This window comes from Argentina silus (genome assembly GCF_951799395.1).
Source record: "Argentina silus genome assembly, chromosome: 2".
NCBI classification, from domain to species: Eukaryota; Metazoa; Chordata; class Actinopteri; order Argentiniformes; family Argentinidae; genus Argentina; species Argentina silus.
Genome location: NC_139656.1, coordinates 25670727 through 25688298, shown reverse-complemented (window position 1 = coordinate 25688298; position 17572 = coordinate 25670727). Strand labels below are relative to the sequence as shown.

The following is a 17572-nucleotide window of genomic DNA, read 5'->3' as shown; positions in this document are numbered from 1 at the left end:
TGATAAACAGAGCACTCATTCTGTATACACAAAGACAACATACACGCACGTTCAGAAGCCTAGACATTCAGACATTTCCGCAGGCACAGACAGACCTACACACACAAACACACACACACACACACACACACACACACACACACACACACACACATAAACACACACCCTCTCTTGGTTCTTTGGAAGCGAGGCGCACTGGCTCAGTGTGACATTGACTCTGTGGTGCCAACTGGGAGCTGGGAGCTGCGATTCGTCCCTGGGCTACCGATCCAGGTAAGGAGATTACAGACACACACAATACAGCCTTCTGTTCCTCTTCCAGGAACAAACCCAGCCCTTTCAGCCCTCAGAAAACAGGCTTCGCACAAAACCCGGTGCTGCCTCTCCGCGCCCATCCTCACACAAAGCCAAGAATCCCTGGTTCTCCCGACACCTGGACTCCGTCCCTCTCTCCCTCTTACTCCAGACACAGTCCAAATGAGCCTTTTCCCTTCATCATTATTCATCCTCCATCTTACCGCTCCCTCACGCTGCCAGGAATTACTAATACTTGCATCATTTAAAAAAAAAGAAGCAATTTAACCTGTAATCGGGTCACACTGTCTTGGTGGAATCAGCTAAATGGATGCCGTCTGGTTACAAACTATTGTAAACGGATTGAAAATAACGTTTCAATGGGTTTCATCATCCAGCTCATCTGTGTTGTTAACAAAAAGCAGATCAAAAAAGGTGTTCATTTTGCTGTCAATGAAAACTCTATTAAAAAAAGTTACTATGTTACTTTATGTTGTGTTTTTGGCTGTATTGACTTTCTTTTACCACTGACATTGTAGGAAAGTAACCTTGTCTCCTGGCTATTGCGCACAGCGCATATATAAGCCTGGGAACGACTGAAAACTGGCCTTGCTGGGAGTGAACTTACTGAGTAAGTTGTGGGAGATTAACTTATGGAGATGATTGATGCGAGGTACAGCCAACAGCTATGCTTCTGGAGTTGTTTACCGATTGGTATCTGTATTGGGTAAACCAAGGCCAAGCCTGACGCGTTGGTTCACCAGACCTTCCGAGCATATTGGGGTAGAAGTGTGAGATCAGTAGGAAAAAGACCGGCTAATTATGACTAGATACACTTTTGAAAGTGTATCTTATGATTTCATGTGCATAATTTCACATTGGGTTACATGCCCCTGATTTACATGAAACACGATCACAAATTTATGTGAAACAGTTGATAAGGTATTGTCGGGAAAAAAAAGACTTAATTGGTAAAAGCCTTTGAAAGCTTCAAGTCTGCTCATCACAGGGGAGTATATATATATTTCCCTGAAAGTGAACGTGGAGATAGACTACCAGCCTGGGAATATGTGAAACTATGCTAGCGAGATGAAGCCTTCATTAGTCTTGATTAGGACGGTAATCTAGTCCAGACCGTAGGGTTAATCAAGGTTGAGGATTTCTATGGACATCAGCAGCAACTCACTGGGGAGAGAGGGGCTTGGCCTGTTACATCATCCATCCAGTATTTATTGCCGAATTAAACAAAAAGCGTTCGGTCGATATCAGTATCTGCCACTCAGACTCAAGTCCTCTTTCACAACTCATCACTGTCTCCATTCCCCCCTTTCTAAAAAAACACCATTTGTCTCACCTCGGCCACACTTTCCTTGGCAATGGCAATCGTGTTTGACAGTAAAATCACTGTTTAGATCGCAGATCATGTGTCAGTCTGCTGGATGGGAGCGGGCACATGACAGAATGATTTTTACTCAGGGCACTTCTAAAACGGTTTTCTCTCCTCCACTCCTCCTGCGGTATTGGTGGTAAATATCCCTACGTTCCTGGTATTGGATGTGATATGGCGTGGTGTGGTGGACTGTATAAACTAACCTCCACACCTGGGTGATTGGCTTGCCATTGCAGAGGTGGCACGATGCCCTTGGGTTTGCCCCAGGGGCATACATGTGTGTGTAACCACAGCGGGCATGAAGCAGGCAGCGTGCCCGCTCTCTCGCCACCACTCTGTGGTCACACTGTGGTCACACTGTGGTCAACGTCCTCTCTCCACACTGCTGGGAACGCTCAACAAACTGTCACAGAGTGGTGTTCATTGAACCACCTTCAATCATTATCTAAAACATTTGGCCCGTTTGACCGTTTGTTTCTACTGACCTTAACTAGCACACTGTTGTGTGATTGTGAGTGTGATTGGGTTTGTGTGTGTGTGCGTGTGTGTGCGTGTGTGTGTGTGTGGGTGTGTGCTCGCGTACGTACGTGTATGCAGTGTGTGTTTGTGTCCACGTTTTCCTTTATCCCTCAGAGAAGCAGGCATTTCAAAGCAAGCATATACAGTGTGTAGCTAGTGTTGGGAGGTAGGGGGACAATGGGGAGCAGCACAGGGATGGGTAGTGTGTGTGTGTGTATGTGTGTGTGTGTGTGTGGGGGGGGGGGGGGATGCTGCAGCGGTGGCTGAACAATAGCCCCCCTCTGGCGTGGACCTCTGGGCAGCCCAAGCAGCTCGCCAAAGATACCGGATTCACCCATAATGCACAGGGGCGTCCAGGACGGAAGGCTTCAGAGAGCTCAATTTCCAACACAATCGCCCTTATTTTATTCCTTTAAATGCCAGGGAGATGGTGTGCTGCGCTCGCCTTTGTGAAGGGCTTCGCTTGCAGCTAGTGTCCTCTAACATGAGAGAGAGAGAGAAAGAGAGAGAGAGAAAGAGACAGAGAGGGGGGGGGGGGGGTAGGGAGACAGACAGACAGACAGAGAGAGAGGGGGGGAGGATAGAGAGAGAGGAAGTGTGAGAGAGAGAGAGAGAGAGAGAGAGAGAGAGAGAGATGAGAGGGAAAAAAAGGACAGGAAAAAGGAGGAGGGGGTGAGAGGGGGGGGGGGTAAAAGAATATGTCTTTTAGCCGTCGTTTCAGCGGCAGTCAACCTCGGGGTTGCCGTCTGAAGGACACTGCTGAATACTCCAAATGAGTGTGAAGAACAGTGGCGCAGAGACAGACCGGGAGGGAGAGAGAGGATTAGAGAGCAGCAGTCTCTCTCTCCGCCTCGCCGCCGTCGTTTCACACACATCACCTGGGTGAGGCGCTCTGACAGTGGAACCACGGCTGCAGCAGAGACAAAAGGACACGGCGAATAGACCTCGACTGCCAAAGACAGCCTGTCAGTCCCCTCCCAGAGCCTGTCCATATGGGAGCGATGACAATGACTTCACCAGGGGAGGCCGGCGGAGGGAGAAATCATTGGACATTGAGGGCTCATTGTAAGGCACGGAACGGAATGAGGAACGGTAACAAACACGTTGGCCGTCCAAGCCTCATATCACTGCCTACTCCAAACCACCACCATCACCACTGGCTTCTCTCCTTTCCCGTCAGATACGGCTCCTGCATGAGAGTCGGCTAAACACAATGAAGTCTTCCTACCTGTCAGGATGTCTGACTAGGGACACAATCACTGTTTTCTGACTCACGCTGAGAGAGAGAAACCCCCAAAAATCATCAACGAGAGATAGCGAGTTAGACTCAAAACTGCTGAGAGAACTGCAACTATTCGTCTCCTTATTATCGTTTTGCTCTGACTAAATAATCCCCCCCCCCTCCCCCATTCCCCCACTCCCCGTCCCCCCGCCCCCCCCCCCCCCTTGCCATCAGAAGAAAAAAAATGGCCAGGGAGGGTGTTTCCATCATTGTCTTCGTTTGAAGGGCATTTCGTCGCCCAAAGGCAAACACACAGACTGCAGCTCCCCATCCCTACCACACAGTACCAGGCGCTGCAGTGAGAGAAGAGGAGGGGGTGGGGGAGTGTCGGGTGGGGGGGGTACCAACTCCTCATCTCAAAGCAGACCTCACACTGGGTTCTGTCACTACAGATCAGAATCCACTCAAATCCATACACCACTTCCAACTAGTTCACATACCGTTCACTGAGACTATTTACCACACACACACTGACAGCCAGCCTCTACCCGCACACAACAAAAGAGAATTTTTTCCGCAAACCAAAAAATCTGTCCGAGAGTATTAACAAGACAGAGGCATGCAGAGCCTTTCTCAATCCAGACTAAAGCTCTACATCTGTTGACAACCGTTGAGCAATACTTTCACAGCATTTTACTGTTATAGAGGTCTAATCGTGTAGGGATACATTGTGTGTGTGTGTGTGTGTGTGTGAGTGTGTGAGTGAGTGAGTGAATGAGTGAGTGTGTGTGCGTGCGTGCCTGCGCGTGTAATGTTACTTGGAGAGAGGTGTGTGTGTGTGTGTGTGTGTGTGTGTGTGTGTGTGTGAGAGACGGAGGGGAAGTGTCTGGTCTCTCTCTCTCTCTGTATATCAGAGACAGAGGAAGTGTCTGTCAGCAGCTGACAGAGGACACAGACACACGCTCCTCTCCGGGAGGAGGGAGGGACGTGTGCTAACAAGCAGCCACCGTAGCACGCTAGCAGGCGGGCGGGGAGAGCTATCGGCTCCTAATAGCTGCCCTACAGTAGGGTTTAGGGCATTTCAAGCTAGCATGCTATCCATCAGCATCCCCTTACACAATGCTATTGGACCAGAGAGAAACAACGTCAACGGACGTCAACGTCTGTACACGTGAGTGTTTTAGCATGGCTGTGGTTTAGGTGAGTGGCCCTGGTGCAGGGGTATTGTACTGCAGGGAGAGACAGTCTGTCTTTGGAAAGTCCTCTGCTTTAGAGAGAAGCCTCCCCTAATCCTAGATAAAGAGCAGATAACAGTGAGAGAGAGATAAAGACAGCGCTTCTCCTGGGCCTTTATCTCTGCTGTTATCTGACTGAACAGCACCCACGGCTCCATAACCCTTTACACCCAGCAAGAGAGAGAGGGAGAGAGAGGGAGAGAGAAGGAGAGGGAGGGAGAGAGAGAGAGAGAGAGAGAGAGGGAGGGAGGGAGAGAGAAGAGAGAGAGAGAGAGGGAGAGAGAAGAGAGAAGGAGAGGGAGGGAGAGAGAGAGAGAGAGAGAGAGAGAGAGAGAGGCAGCCCGCGTCTCCAAACCGCACACCATCACACTCCCCGCTCATACATCCAAAATACCACTCTGTATCGATTCTTAAAAGCATGGTTCTGTTCTGGCAATCTCTTCCAAATGCCTGGACAAGCTACTATACCTGAAAGCATGTGAAATGTAACACCACTGGGAGTTGTTATCAGGGGGGGGGAAATGCCATGAAAATAAGCTCGCTCGCTCGCTCTCTCCCTCTCGCTCTCTCTCTCTCTCGGTTCACGGAAACACAGAGAGAGAGAGAGAGAGAGAGAGAGAGAGAGAGAGAGAGAGAGAGAAACACGTGAAAGACACATGATGAACACAGGGGGAAGATCGTGTATAGTCTGTACACGTGGTGGACTTACCTCTATGTCTGTTGGTGGTTTTATCAAACATAAGCATGGCATCTTCTACCTGAAAAACACAAGAGAGAGAGAAACAGCGACATTAGTCTCAGGGCTAGTTTCATAGGATAGACATGGAAGTGACATTCTGTATAAATTAAAAAAAAATAAAAACGGTGTTGAGGGAGGCAGGCTGTAGTCAGGGGGTTGAGGGAGGCAGGCTGTAGTCAGGGGGTTGAGGGAGGCAGGCTGTAGTCAGGGTGTTGAGGGAGGCAGGCTGTATTCAGGGGGTTGAGGGAGGCAGGCTGTATTCAGGGGGTAGGACACTGGTATTCATCAGGGCATCAACTGGAGACAGCTAGTGCACCAGGATAATACAGTTCTATATGCGCTTTTTTTCCCAATGCAACTTACAGTACAGTGTGTGCATACATGGTTAGTATGGTCCCGAGGGGGAATCGAACCCCCAACCTGAGCGTTGCTACTGTAGCGCCATACACACACACACACCTTACTGCACCCCCCCCCGTTATTACAAATCATGTTCAGGTGGGTAAAACAAAAAAGGCAAATGTATACACAGTATGTACACACACACATACACACACACACACACACACACACACACACACACACACACACACACACACACAGGCAGACAGCAAATGTTTATCCTCACACATCTCGCGCCAGATTGCACGACAGAATCTGTTCTCTATAATTCAGAAGAAGTGCTTAAAAAACAGATTTAGGCACACACAGACACACACACACACGCACACACTCATTTTCATTGTGGTTTCTTTTGAGAGAACAATAAAAACAGACAGAGAGGAAGAAGAAAAAAAAGCACCAGACAAAATGACAGAGGGGGAAGATAAGGCCAGGCATCTCAATGTCGCCGTGTGCACCACACATTCCCCTGGTTATGGTCGCTAGGTAACGTGCGGTGTGGAGCGCGGCTGGGTCCTGGGGAGGCTTTGGCAGCTTGGCGGCGGTCCGGTGGGGTGTGTGTGTGTGTGTGTGCGTGCGTGTGTGTGTGTGTGTGTGCGTGTGTGTGTGTGTGCGTGTGTGTACATATGTGTGTGTGTACATGTGTGTGTGTGTGTGTGTGTGTGTGTGCACGCTATGTCTGTGTGTACATATGTGTGTGTGTGTGTGTGTGTGTGTGTGTGTGTGTGTGTGTGTGTGTGTCGCAGCGGGAGGGCGGCAGGGCTGGCTGGTGAAGCGGGGACACCAGGCCATGGGAGGTGATGGGAAGAGACAGGAGCAACGGGTTCGCTGAGATGGAACTGTCTGGCTCAGTGGATAAAGAGGGGCACCTACCTGCCAGGCTCAGCACACTGCTACTGCCACCCACTCCACTGCCACCCTGCCACCCTGAATGCCCACAGGACGCAGGCACAGTGGAGGGCGGCACAGCCACCTAAGCTACACACCACACCTCAACCACAGTACCACCGACTGTAGCACGTCCATTAGAATCAACACTGTTCTCTCTAAGAGCTATTTGGCTTAGCCTCACTTGCACAAGCAGACGACAAATTCGCTTGTACACTCTCATCTGTAAAGCTCTCATTGGCAAAACCCCACTCTCACCTCTCTTAACTCCTCCCATTCTCCCAGTCCTCTTACAGCCTCACTCACATAAGCTACATCTCCCTGTCTGCCCACGCTTCCCTGCTCCACAGTATTCTCTGGCTCATTCCAACACTTTGCTGCAACTGACTGGATTTAAACTTGAACAGGACTTCAAACTCAACCAATTAATCTCCCTCCCCAGTTTCATCAGCTATGCAAACGACCTGGTCATCACCCCTAATTATTTTTTGAATAGTCACCAGTTATGTTCTGAGCGTTATAATATTGTGTTATTGCCCACTATCCATGTATCTGTTGTAAATATGTATGTCTGTTCATGGGTTTTTAAACACTGTTTGTTATGTCTGTAAACTGGTAACTGGTTTTGCTTTGCTGCATGCTCACTTTACTTACTGTAAAAGATAAATGTGTTCTCAATGGCTTATCTGGTTAAATAAAGGTTAAATACATTTTAAAAATCCATAACTACAGTACCATCTCGTAGCCAACTGTCTTCATTGTTGTATGTGATTGTTATTGTTTTCATGGTGCTGTCATGGCTTGTTTGTAGCCAAATGTACCACTCCACAAAATAAGTTTCCCTCTAAGGAACAATAAAGGTATTGTATTGTGTTGTATTGTATTGTATAATGTAGTTGGACTGAAAGCACAGGTCTGCTTTGCTCTGCAGTATGCCATCCATGTACTGTAATATTCGCAAAATCAGATTCAGATGGGTAAAGCAAAGGCAATTGTATACATAGTATGTACTCTAGCACGTTTTACCCATATAGTAGCCTATAAATCCAACATCTCATGAAGCCTGCCAAACCTAAGTCAATATAAAGAACATGTAATATGCACTGTGTATTCTATCTGAGGTGGATAGAATTTCTACTGAACAGAAGAGGCCTGGGTATATCAAGGCAGTGTATCATGGGTCTCCTCCTCTCAGTGATGTATAGATATCTCAGTGTCTGTTATGAGAGATGGGACAGGTGTGTCAGGCAGAGCCCTAATTCAACACTGGGCACAAGTTCAGCAGTGATGGGGTGTTTCACAGTGCGTGCACATCATGAGAGGGTCACACTCCAGCGGGCCGACGTATCCCCCCCCCCCCACCACCACCCCCCCCCCCACCCCCTAACTCTATAGAACCATCTCCTCTGCTTCAGGGCTTTTCAATGCAGCCATTCAGGCAGAGCACAACTCCTGTGCCTTCCATCTGATAGAAGGTTAAGGACCTCTTCACTGCTCACAAAAACCCCTCCGCATAGAGGTGAGACCAGCCTCACTCCAGGGAGGTAGAAATCTCTCACTCTCTCTCTCTCTCTCTCTCTCTCTCTCTTTCTCTCTCTGCCCTCCTCGCTCTCCTCCTCTCCCTCACTCTCTCCTTTTCTCCTGGCTCAGTGAAAAGAAAAGGTTCAAAGGATAATGGCTGTCTTATCACTATGTAAAAGGGGAGTGGGGACTCCAGTGGAGTGTCTGGCCTTTTGTGACAATGAAGAAAGGAGCCCAAGTCTTATTTCACTGTGGTATATGCCGGAACACTCCAATCCTCTGCTTTGTGACCGCCCTGAAAAAGAGAACAAATGCGGCCACAAAGCCAGTCGGGGGGGGGGGGGGTGGGGGGGGCGGGTGCAGAAGCCAGAGAGTTGAAGTTCACCTTTAACTAAGCCTCAGGAAAATACATCTCCATTCAGATTGCCAGTGCACAAACAGGCAGCGATGTACTGGGTTTGAGGAGAACATGCACATGGCTGTAGAGCTAACGATTACATGGCAGCTTCTGGCAGCAGCTCAGGAGAATGAGGCTGTGCAGGTGACAGAGGCGTCACCACCGCTTCCTCCAGAGCAGAGGGGGAAAAGGCCAGCTTTTGTACTTCTGTGGTTGAATTTCAGCTGGAAATATCGTTTGCACTGGGGTGACTGGCAACTGTTGCTAAAGAGGTGTAAATTGTTTAAATTGCGGAAAGCACAGGGTTAACCTGGAGTTCACGGGTAATGTGGATTGACTTGGTTTGGTAGTCAATGTAGGACAAACATGAGGCGGGAAGCGATTGAACAATTTGTTTAGAGGCCCCTGGACCCTTGAGGATAGGCTTATCCTGTTGCTGTCAGATAATATGATATGAAACATCGCCTCCTGGACAACCTTTTCCACCGGTGCCAATGCGTCAACCGAATCCATACATATGAAAAACACAAGAAAAAACACCCAGGCGGGAATTCAAATTGGCTGCTCTTTGAATTATTTTATCGGAGGACAGAAGCATCAATAAGCACTGAGACGTGTTGCTTTTTCTTTTTTTTGGGGGGGGGGGGGTGAAAGCCGCAGCGATACAGGGAGATTTAAGAGCTGAGGAAATGCATTATGACAGCAGTTTAGATCAGCGGCAATCTCCCATTATTTACATTCACCACACAATAGTGGGGCTTCCCCTGCATCTGGGGCGGAACACGCCCATAGATCAAGTCTACAGAGGTTGGGAACAGAGGGACAGCCCAGGTCGCTGCTGCTAACACATGGAAATGATTTGTATTTGACTATTTTAAGCGCCGTTTTTCCATGTTGAGGTACTGCACAGTGTCCTTGTCAACGTGGGGTTTTTCCGAGGGCCAGAGAAGAAATGACGAGAAAGCCTGGAGGGAATCCAAGTGGAAGATTTTCTTGTGTTGAGAAGCTGAGTCATGAGAAAGCCTCAGTGATGGATGTGCTTGATTAGTCACAAGGGGCCATGGAGGGTGCAGTCTTAGCACTGCTTCGGGCCAGACAAGGGTCACCCGTTAAAGACGACAACTGAACTCGCTGTCACTACCCAAGTGCTATGGGCCTTATTTCACATTCATTTTTATAAGAGCCATATTCCTTTACAATGCCCTTGATTAAAGGGATGGTTGGCAGCGCCCTCTCTAATAGACAGGATCCCGATGGAACTTAAATTACATGCCCGAATCTCCCCAGAGAAACTTCAAACAAAGTTTGGTTACGAGTTATGGTTGGTAAGGATTTTTTGATGTGCATTCTATTGAAAATCAAACAATTACAGTCTCTATAATGTATTTGCTCAGAACTGGGACTATTTCCTCTTCGTAGACTCTTTGTTTCGGTTTCACCAGCCAAGCTTTCCCCTCACAGTGCAGGCACTCCACCGCAGAGAGATTACTAGCTGCGAACAATAAGTTGCCGGTATCCTAATGGAATCCAGGAAGTATATGTGACAATCGATCATTGCATATTATTGCAAAACCAAACCAACGTCATTTGCGATTACAATAAGAACATGTACAGGTTTGTCTAGTATATAGCCGCTACTAAACTTTGTTTGAAGTCTCTCTAAGGACATTGTTTTAATCCTATCTATTGGAGAGGGCTCTGTTAACTGTTAGCCTGTGCTGCAGTAGCAAAGTGGAGAACAGAGAACCGGAGAAGCTTTCAATACTGGCCGACAGTATTATTGGACAAAACATGAAAATGGGCTGCTTTAACAGAGCAACGATAGTGCTTCAATGACAATGAACTAATTTGTGACGACCCTCTCAATTATTTTTTTTACAGAGAAAAATCTTTATCATTGTCTCTCAGCTCTTCTCTCTGCAATGTGCAGCATGTGCACACTTGAGTGGTTTTACTAGTAGTGCTTTAACAAGGAGCAGCAGGCCAAACTTCAGTTCCAGAAAGCCCTTGTAATTACACAGGGAGGTGAAAGAGACACCAAGTAAAACTCTTTCAGTGCTAGGGATTCCATGTACACACCAGTTTTGCCCATTTAAAGACTCAACCATTTGAATAAAACAAAAGGGTCACACTTTGCATTAAGTTGCCCCTATTCCTGTGTAGTACCTTGGCAATGACTGTAATAACAACATTGTATTAACAATGTAAGTTCAGTTTCATACTATATACAGTATGTATTTGATGGTAGAATATAAGTGTACGTGAAGGAAAGGCATGCACTCACACTCACACACAAACACACACACACACACACACACACACACACACACACACACACACACACACACACACACAATCTGTCCAAAGGCTTGGTGTCCAGGGGCCTTGAGACTAAACGAGTCTGCCACCCACCCTCCTTGTGGTGACCCGTCATGGTGGTCGTGTCTGTTGGAAACTGGAGCAGGCTGAAATGCCTTCCCTCCACTCAGGCAGCAAATCCAGCCACTGTGCTCTGGTCCAGCTAGCAGAGCAGAGCAGGAGTGGGCCATGCCGCAGTACACAGCCCACACACAAACTATGCAAGGCTACACCTGGAAGCTGAATCCAGGGAGGCTGGAAACCTCAGGCTGAAGGAAACCTTCATAAAGAAGGTTCAGGAGATGGCTCTCATGTTTCATACCTGCTTCCCATTGCGATGCTCTCTGTCCCGGGCCACAGTGCCATGAGCCTTTGCTGGTGGAACCGCAGAGGTAGAACAGTTGTTTTTGTTCTATATCTATGGGTGGAACCTTTCCTATACAGGAGAGCCTCTATTCATTGGATCACAAATGAGTAGCAAACAGCCCCCATTGCTGTGCTGTATATTGTCCCTCTACCCTTTCCCAATCATGATACACACCACTGTAATCCTTTTAACGGATTTTAATGGTAAGAGCAAGGTGAAGGGACATTATGTGCATACAGTGCACATGCCTGTCTACAGCACAGTAGGTATTCATTTATGGAATAATGGACATGCCTAATGACTGATGGAGGGAGGGTTATGCACTCAATTTCCATTCTGTGTCGCGTTGCTGAGGAGTGAGAGGGAAAAGGCCATATAACACAGCCTAAAAACACTCAAGGAACATATCTATCCTCTATCCTAGCCGCCAGAATCATAGTGCAGGCCTATGTAATTGTTAATGATATACGGTATAGGCTATATGTCAACACTAATTTCAGTAACTATTTCTCATGTTGACATTAACCAAATGGCTTGTGAAAAACACTTGAGGAAGACAATTCCTCAAATCTGTCTGAATCAAATATTCATGAGGTCCCCCGCTCGGCATCCAAGGAGGTCGCTATGGCGATGCGAACTGATGCATATTCTAACAGGGACCTTTGTGTGTCATAGAACGCCTCCGAGCTTCTCGGCGAACGGTTTGCGCCGATCCTCCTGCAGCCACTGAGCAAAGCCATCAGTGCGACAAATATGCATGATTAGAGTGGGGGCCACAGTAGGGGCAGGTCTGACCAATAGGCTGACACACCGAGGGCAGGCCGCATCACGACCATGATGGAGCGACGCTTCTTCCACAATGCACCAGTCTCAGTCAGACCTGCATGTTGGCTGGCTGTGGCATCACAGAGAAGTCATCCTCAACATTCAGCATGCAGGGAGAACTAGACCCCGTCCATCAATCTTATCTGTTCCTGTGCCAGGCTGCAGGGAACTGCCCATTACTGAGTTATTTTATTAATAGGGCTTGAACGCGCCAGCCCGTTCCTCCTCCACCGCACTGGAGCAGAGAGAGGCTCCTCTTTCTGTCAGAATGGAGTATGCCTGCGAGCCACCTCCGTGTAACTGCCGAGCCCTCCCTCCTCCCGTGTGTGAAAGCCCAGGCTGGGAAATATTGTGCTTTCCAGCTCAAATAGTAATTGGAGAGGTGAGAAATCCCTGTGCCCTGGAGGTAACAGTTTAACATGGAGGACTTACTTAAAGTGATGCCTTTTTCCCCCTGCCAAGCCAATCAGCTTCCTTCTTTAGCAGACAGATGAATTTCACAGCAGTCTCACACAAACTGGCCTCCCCCCCCCCACCCTCCCCCCCCCCACCCCCCACCACACACACACACACCCCTCTCCTCTTTCCCTTTCATACGCATGCTTGTGTCTACAGTAATTATATTAATCAGTAGAAAAGGCGGTTAGTAAATCTGCTAATTGGTATGTAAATAAGATCCTCCTGACACTGGCAGGCCCACAATCATGTTAATTTAAAGTAAATATAAATATGTCAGTTTTCATTTAGACTGAGAGTAACAGCAGGCAACAACATGTTCAGGAGATGACTACCAAGGTTGCTGTTTCTCTCTCGCTCTCACTCTTATCAAACGACGACACATGAAGCACTGCATCATATCCTTTCCACAGCCCTCCTCTGGTTCTGAAATGCTGCTTTAACTAGATTTCCATTTCTTCAAGCAGATCGATGGCTAACCAAAGAGGCAGAGTGTAAGAAACCAAGTCAGAGAGAGCAATGTCATTTTCGATGTAATGAAAAAAGTAATTGTATCTTCACTCTTTTTTTTCCTTTCTCCAAGCGGTGAAACTCGGTGATGGCCATGAAGCAAAGGAGCTCGACTTCAATTCCGTCTTTGTTACCAGTCAGAGGGATCCTCAGGAATCCTTCTTCGCTATGACTGTTCACTAACACTATGACATCCCTATTAACGTCACACAATTCCCGCGTTCTTTGAATAACCAACTGGGAAAAAAAATAAATGATAACACACATCTTTTCATGAATTAATCATGTTCAAAGACAGCATGCTCTGATGTACACGGATTCAGTGAACAATAGGTCCTTCTTTCAGGGCCGCGGTGGCCATTGTGTACTCTGTTATCTATAGGTGTACGATAGGGATAAAAAAAATGCTTTAGAGGCTTAAGTAGAATAGCATTCAATTCAATTACAGCTGCCAATATCCTCACCACCTGCAGTGTTTTACTTAGATTAGGCTTAAGCTCTTTTAAAGGCCATTTCAATAATATGACATTTCTCCTAACAATGGCAGAGAATGAATGCCAATCGAACCCGTTTTTTTTCTTCTTTTTTTTTCTTTCTTTCATGCAAAACGCTGTCGTCTGTGGTTTTTCGATAGCTCGTCTCTCTTTGTCAGCAGAAATACAGGAGCCCCCTATTTGAATACAGTAACACATCCCTCTATTTATTAAAGCTTGGATTAACATGACAGGGAGTTTTGTCTGGGGAGTCTTTAATATGGCTCAGAGAAGTGATCTGGGCGACAGTAATAGGCTCCGTCTAATATACTTGAGTGATGCTGGGTTCTCAAAGTTATAAAGCAGAACAATAGGAGGAGTGTGTGTATGTGTGTGTGTGTGTGTGTGGGGGGGGGGGGTGGGGGGGGGGGGGGTGGAGATTGAAAGCGTGAATACAAAGGTGGGATTGTATTGTATGGGAGGGGGGAGCGGCCCATTGGAGACGAACACAGAATCATTCCACAGGGTCCAGGAGCGGATTAAAACAAAGGGACCGGGAAGGAAAGGTCAAACGAGGGGGAGGAAGTGACTCTGTCTTCTTCAAGCGAGACAAAGTTTCTGTCCAATGAATGTCCCTCAAGGTAGAATATGCAATTGAAACGCCACTGCAACGGTACAAAGATATATATCTCTCATCCCAGTTATTGGAATACCATCACTGGTGGGAATATCCTCGCTTCTTTGGAGATGTAGGTACAGTACAATTAAGAAAGCAGTTTCTCTAGGTGCATCTTCATCCTTACGAAATCAAATCCATCAGAAAAAAAACGTGTAATGGTATTTTATAACACATATGCACAGGCTTCATAGTATTTGGTACAGGAATGGGGTTTTACCGCTGGTTATTATTGCCTAGTTATGTGTAGAGGTCAGTCCAAGGTTACATGCATAGAACTCATCATTTCCTTCATCAGACTCAATGAGCACATTCACTCTTCCCGATGGAGGTCTAAATCTGTCTTGGAATAGCTTTTCACTTCCTGGTCTGCCTGCTCTCTACAGTAATTCTGGGGATTAAGACACAGAACGTGCTGCATCCCAAACACTGGTGAATCACCCCGGAGCAAATCTCAATAATGATTTGAACTGAGCCGCAACTGGCCGAGCTGGCTCTCTCTCTCTCTCTCTCTCTCTCTCTCTCTCTCTCTCTCCCACCCCCCTCTCTCACCCCCCTCTCTCACCCCAGGCCTTCTCCCTTTGCATCTTCTCTCTTCATTCTCTCATCCATTTTCTCTGTCTGGCATATTACACGTCCACAACAGATCTCTCCATTATCCACCTGGCCCCGTCCTGTTTGCTTTGCATTGTCAGAGCTAGCAGAGTCTGTTTTATAAAATATCTAATCTACTGTGTATAATAAATGGCTGTACGTAGGAGTATAATTAAAACATATTGAATCACCTCTAATCAAACCCTAACCCTAACAAAAATGAAATTAGAAAAAAAAAGACAATCAAATCTACCTCTAAAAACCCCCCAAATGTTGAAGCCATCTCTTTGGCGAGGCTGTTATTAGCCTAGTGTATGGGAGAGAAGGGACGGCGGCGCCTGCAGTGGGGAGGTTGGTGAACAGATCAAACACACATCTGCTAGTGAGATGGTGGGGATCTGTGCTCCTTCCCCAAACCTCTGGATTCTAATTACCGCTCCTGTGATGATGGCCCCATGCCAGCTGTCATTAGCGCAGAGCAGAACAGCCGCAGAGAGAAAACACACTAGCCCATACTACGCCACGCCACGCCACAACACACGGCATCAGTGTGGCCAGCCATAGTAATGCCCTGGTCCAGCTACGTAGGGAAAGACACACACACACACACACACACACACACACACACACACACACACCATCTCCACTGACAGTCCCATCTCAGAGGTGCACCCTGCTGTAACCCTACCTCACAGGCACATGTAGAGAGCCAGGTGGGGAATCAAAGGACATAAAGGATGAGGTCTGAGGTCACATCCTCTACTGTTGTACAGGGAAGGAGGGAGGAGGGCTTCGGCTGCCACCAGAAACAATGGCTGCTGCAGTACGTCCAGTACCCTGTCTCCCTCAGGCCTCTGTTAGCATTCCTCACCTATCAAACCAGCTCCATCTGTCTCCAATCAATTTGTGTCAGTTACCTTCACATCGTAATCATCTCCTTAAAGAGTTCGGTCAACATACTCATCTCATATCAGGCTCCATAAAGTACACATCTTCAGAGTTAGCAGCTTAGTTCTACCTGAATAGGTAGTCCAGAAGGGGGGGGGGGGGGGGGGGTTCATACTGTAGGACATACACACATGGTCTGTTTGATCTACTAATGCATGAATGTGCTGTACACTAGTCAGAGATATGGAGTTGGATGGACTGTGTGCTGTCAGACACTTGATATGTGCATAGAGCAGAATGACAGAGCATGGACCTGTCGGGTGTGCTGACGCCATTGATCATGACGCTGATGCTGAAGCTGATGCTGAAGCTGATGCTGAAGCTGATGCTATGTGCTGATGCCCGGTGCTGGCCGGCGCTGTTGTGGGGAGTCCAGGGTGAGCCGTGTCCCTCTCTGACAGCCCCGGTCCCGTGCCGTCCTGAAAGGCTCTCTGGGCTGAGCCAGATAAGCGGGTCATTCATCATCGCGCCCCCGAGGCTACACACAGCGCCTTATCGGCCCTTCACAAGGATCTTGCCTCCCACAGCAAGGTCTCTGTTTAGAAAGTGACCTGCCGCCATCCCCCCCCCCCCCGCCCCCCCGCTCCCCACCATCTCCAAATTACCATGACAACATTAGAATTATGCTCGCCCATGACAACAGAGAGGACACATTACACAGCCCTACAGAATGTCATTTGAGCCCCAATTGCGCACAGTGTAAAACTAGATGCCAAAAAGATGGGATGATGTTGGGAAATGTTAACTAGGCTAGGAATTTAAATTAGTGTGTGTGTGTGTGGAGGGAGGGTTATAATACTCTTTTGCACAGTAAATGCAATATTGGAACATAAAGAAGAAAGTTTCCATGCATTCAGAGAGATTTTGAATAGGCCTACTGTTATAATATGAACGTACTGTGCTGTACAGAAAGACTCTGTTATTCAATTAGTTAGCCGATTCCAATGCTGACCTATTCTCCATTTTCCCTTTCACTGCAGGAAATTAGAATCACAATGACAGCATATATGACAAAATATATTCAAAAGGTTTTTGATGGTATAGGAAGGATATTACAATGATTTTTCTGTCCATTTTGCTCTAACCGTGTAAGTGCATGAATATCCATTTTCCTTGAGAAACAACAAGGGTTACATACATCTAAAGGCCCAGAACTCCTCTATCACCAGCCAATCAGCCACGTAGCTGTGCTCCTACCCTGTCACAGGGGAAAATAACCCTAGGTGATTGGTGGTGAGTGGGGATCGGCCAATCACGCTCTCTCTTGTTAAGACTCCAACCTGCCGTGGCTGCCATAAGCCCTGGGTGACAGAGCCAATCAGAGAGAGCAGAACTTTGGGAACTCAGTAGGTGGTGCGGTGAGCGACTGGAGGGCAGAGGAGGGCCTCACCATGGGGCGGCCTCAGCACGAAACCCATCACACACACCGGGAGAGCTGCCAATCAGTGGGAGTACCAGACACATTACCATAGCCTCCACCGGAGGGGCCAGGAGGCAGGAGCCACGCGGGCCACACGGCTCACTGCTTGATGTGAGGCTGCTGCTGTGCTGCGTTGTGTCGTCTACATATTTGTCAAAAGGGAGATTTAAATCCCATGACCTAAATTTGACAGGGGGCCCCCAATACTGAGAATGTCATTACACTCTGTGCTAAATTCTGCCCATTTTGTAAACTGATCTTTTTAGGTCAAATGACATAATCAACTCAAGCGGTGCGGCTGTAGATGATGTAGCAATTCATTTCGGTACTCTTTCTCA

The 17572-nt window shown here is 47.6% G+C and overlaps 1 protein-coding gene across 1 annotated transcript in view; it reads right to left on the bottom strand.

Moving 5' to 3' along the window:
* The window catches only part of LOC310823044 (RNA-binding protein Musashi homolog 2-like), a 192374-nt gene that overhangs the window by 83602 nt on the left and 91200 nt on the right, over positions 1 to 17572 (bottom strand). The window contains exon 7 of the mRNA XM_083695717.1: positions 5370 to 5418. Coding sequence (XP_083551843.1) covers positions 5370 to 5418 — 49 coding nt within the window. The remainder of the gene's footprint in view (positions 1 to 5369; positions 5419 to 17572) is intronic.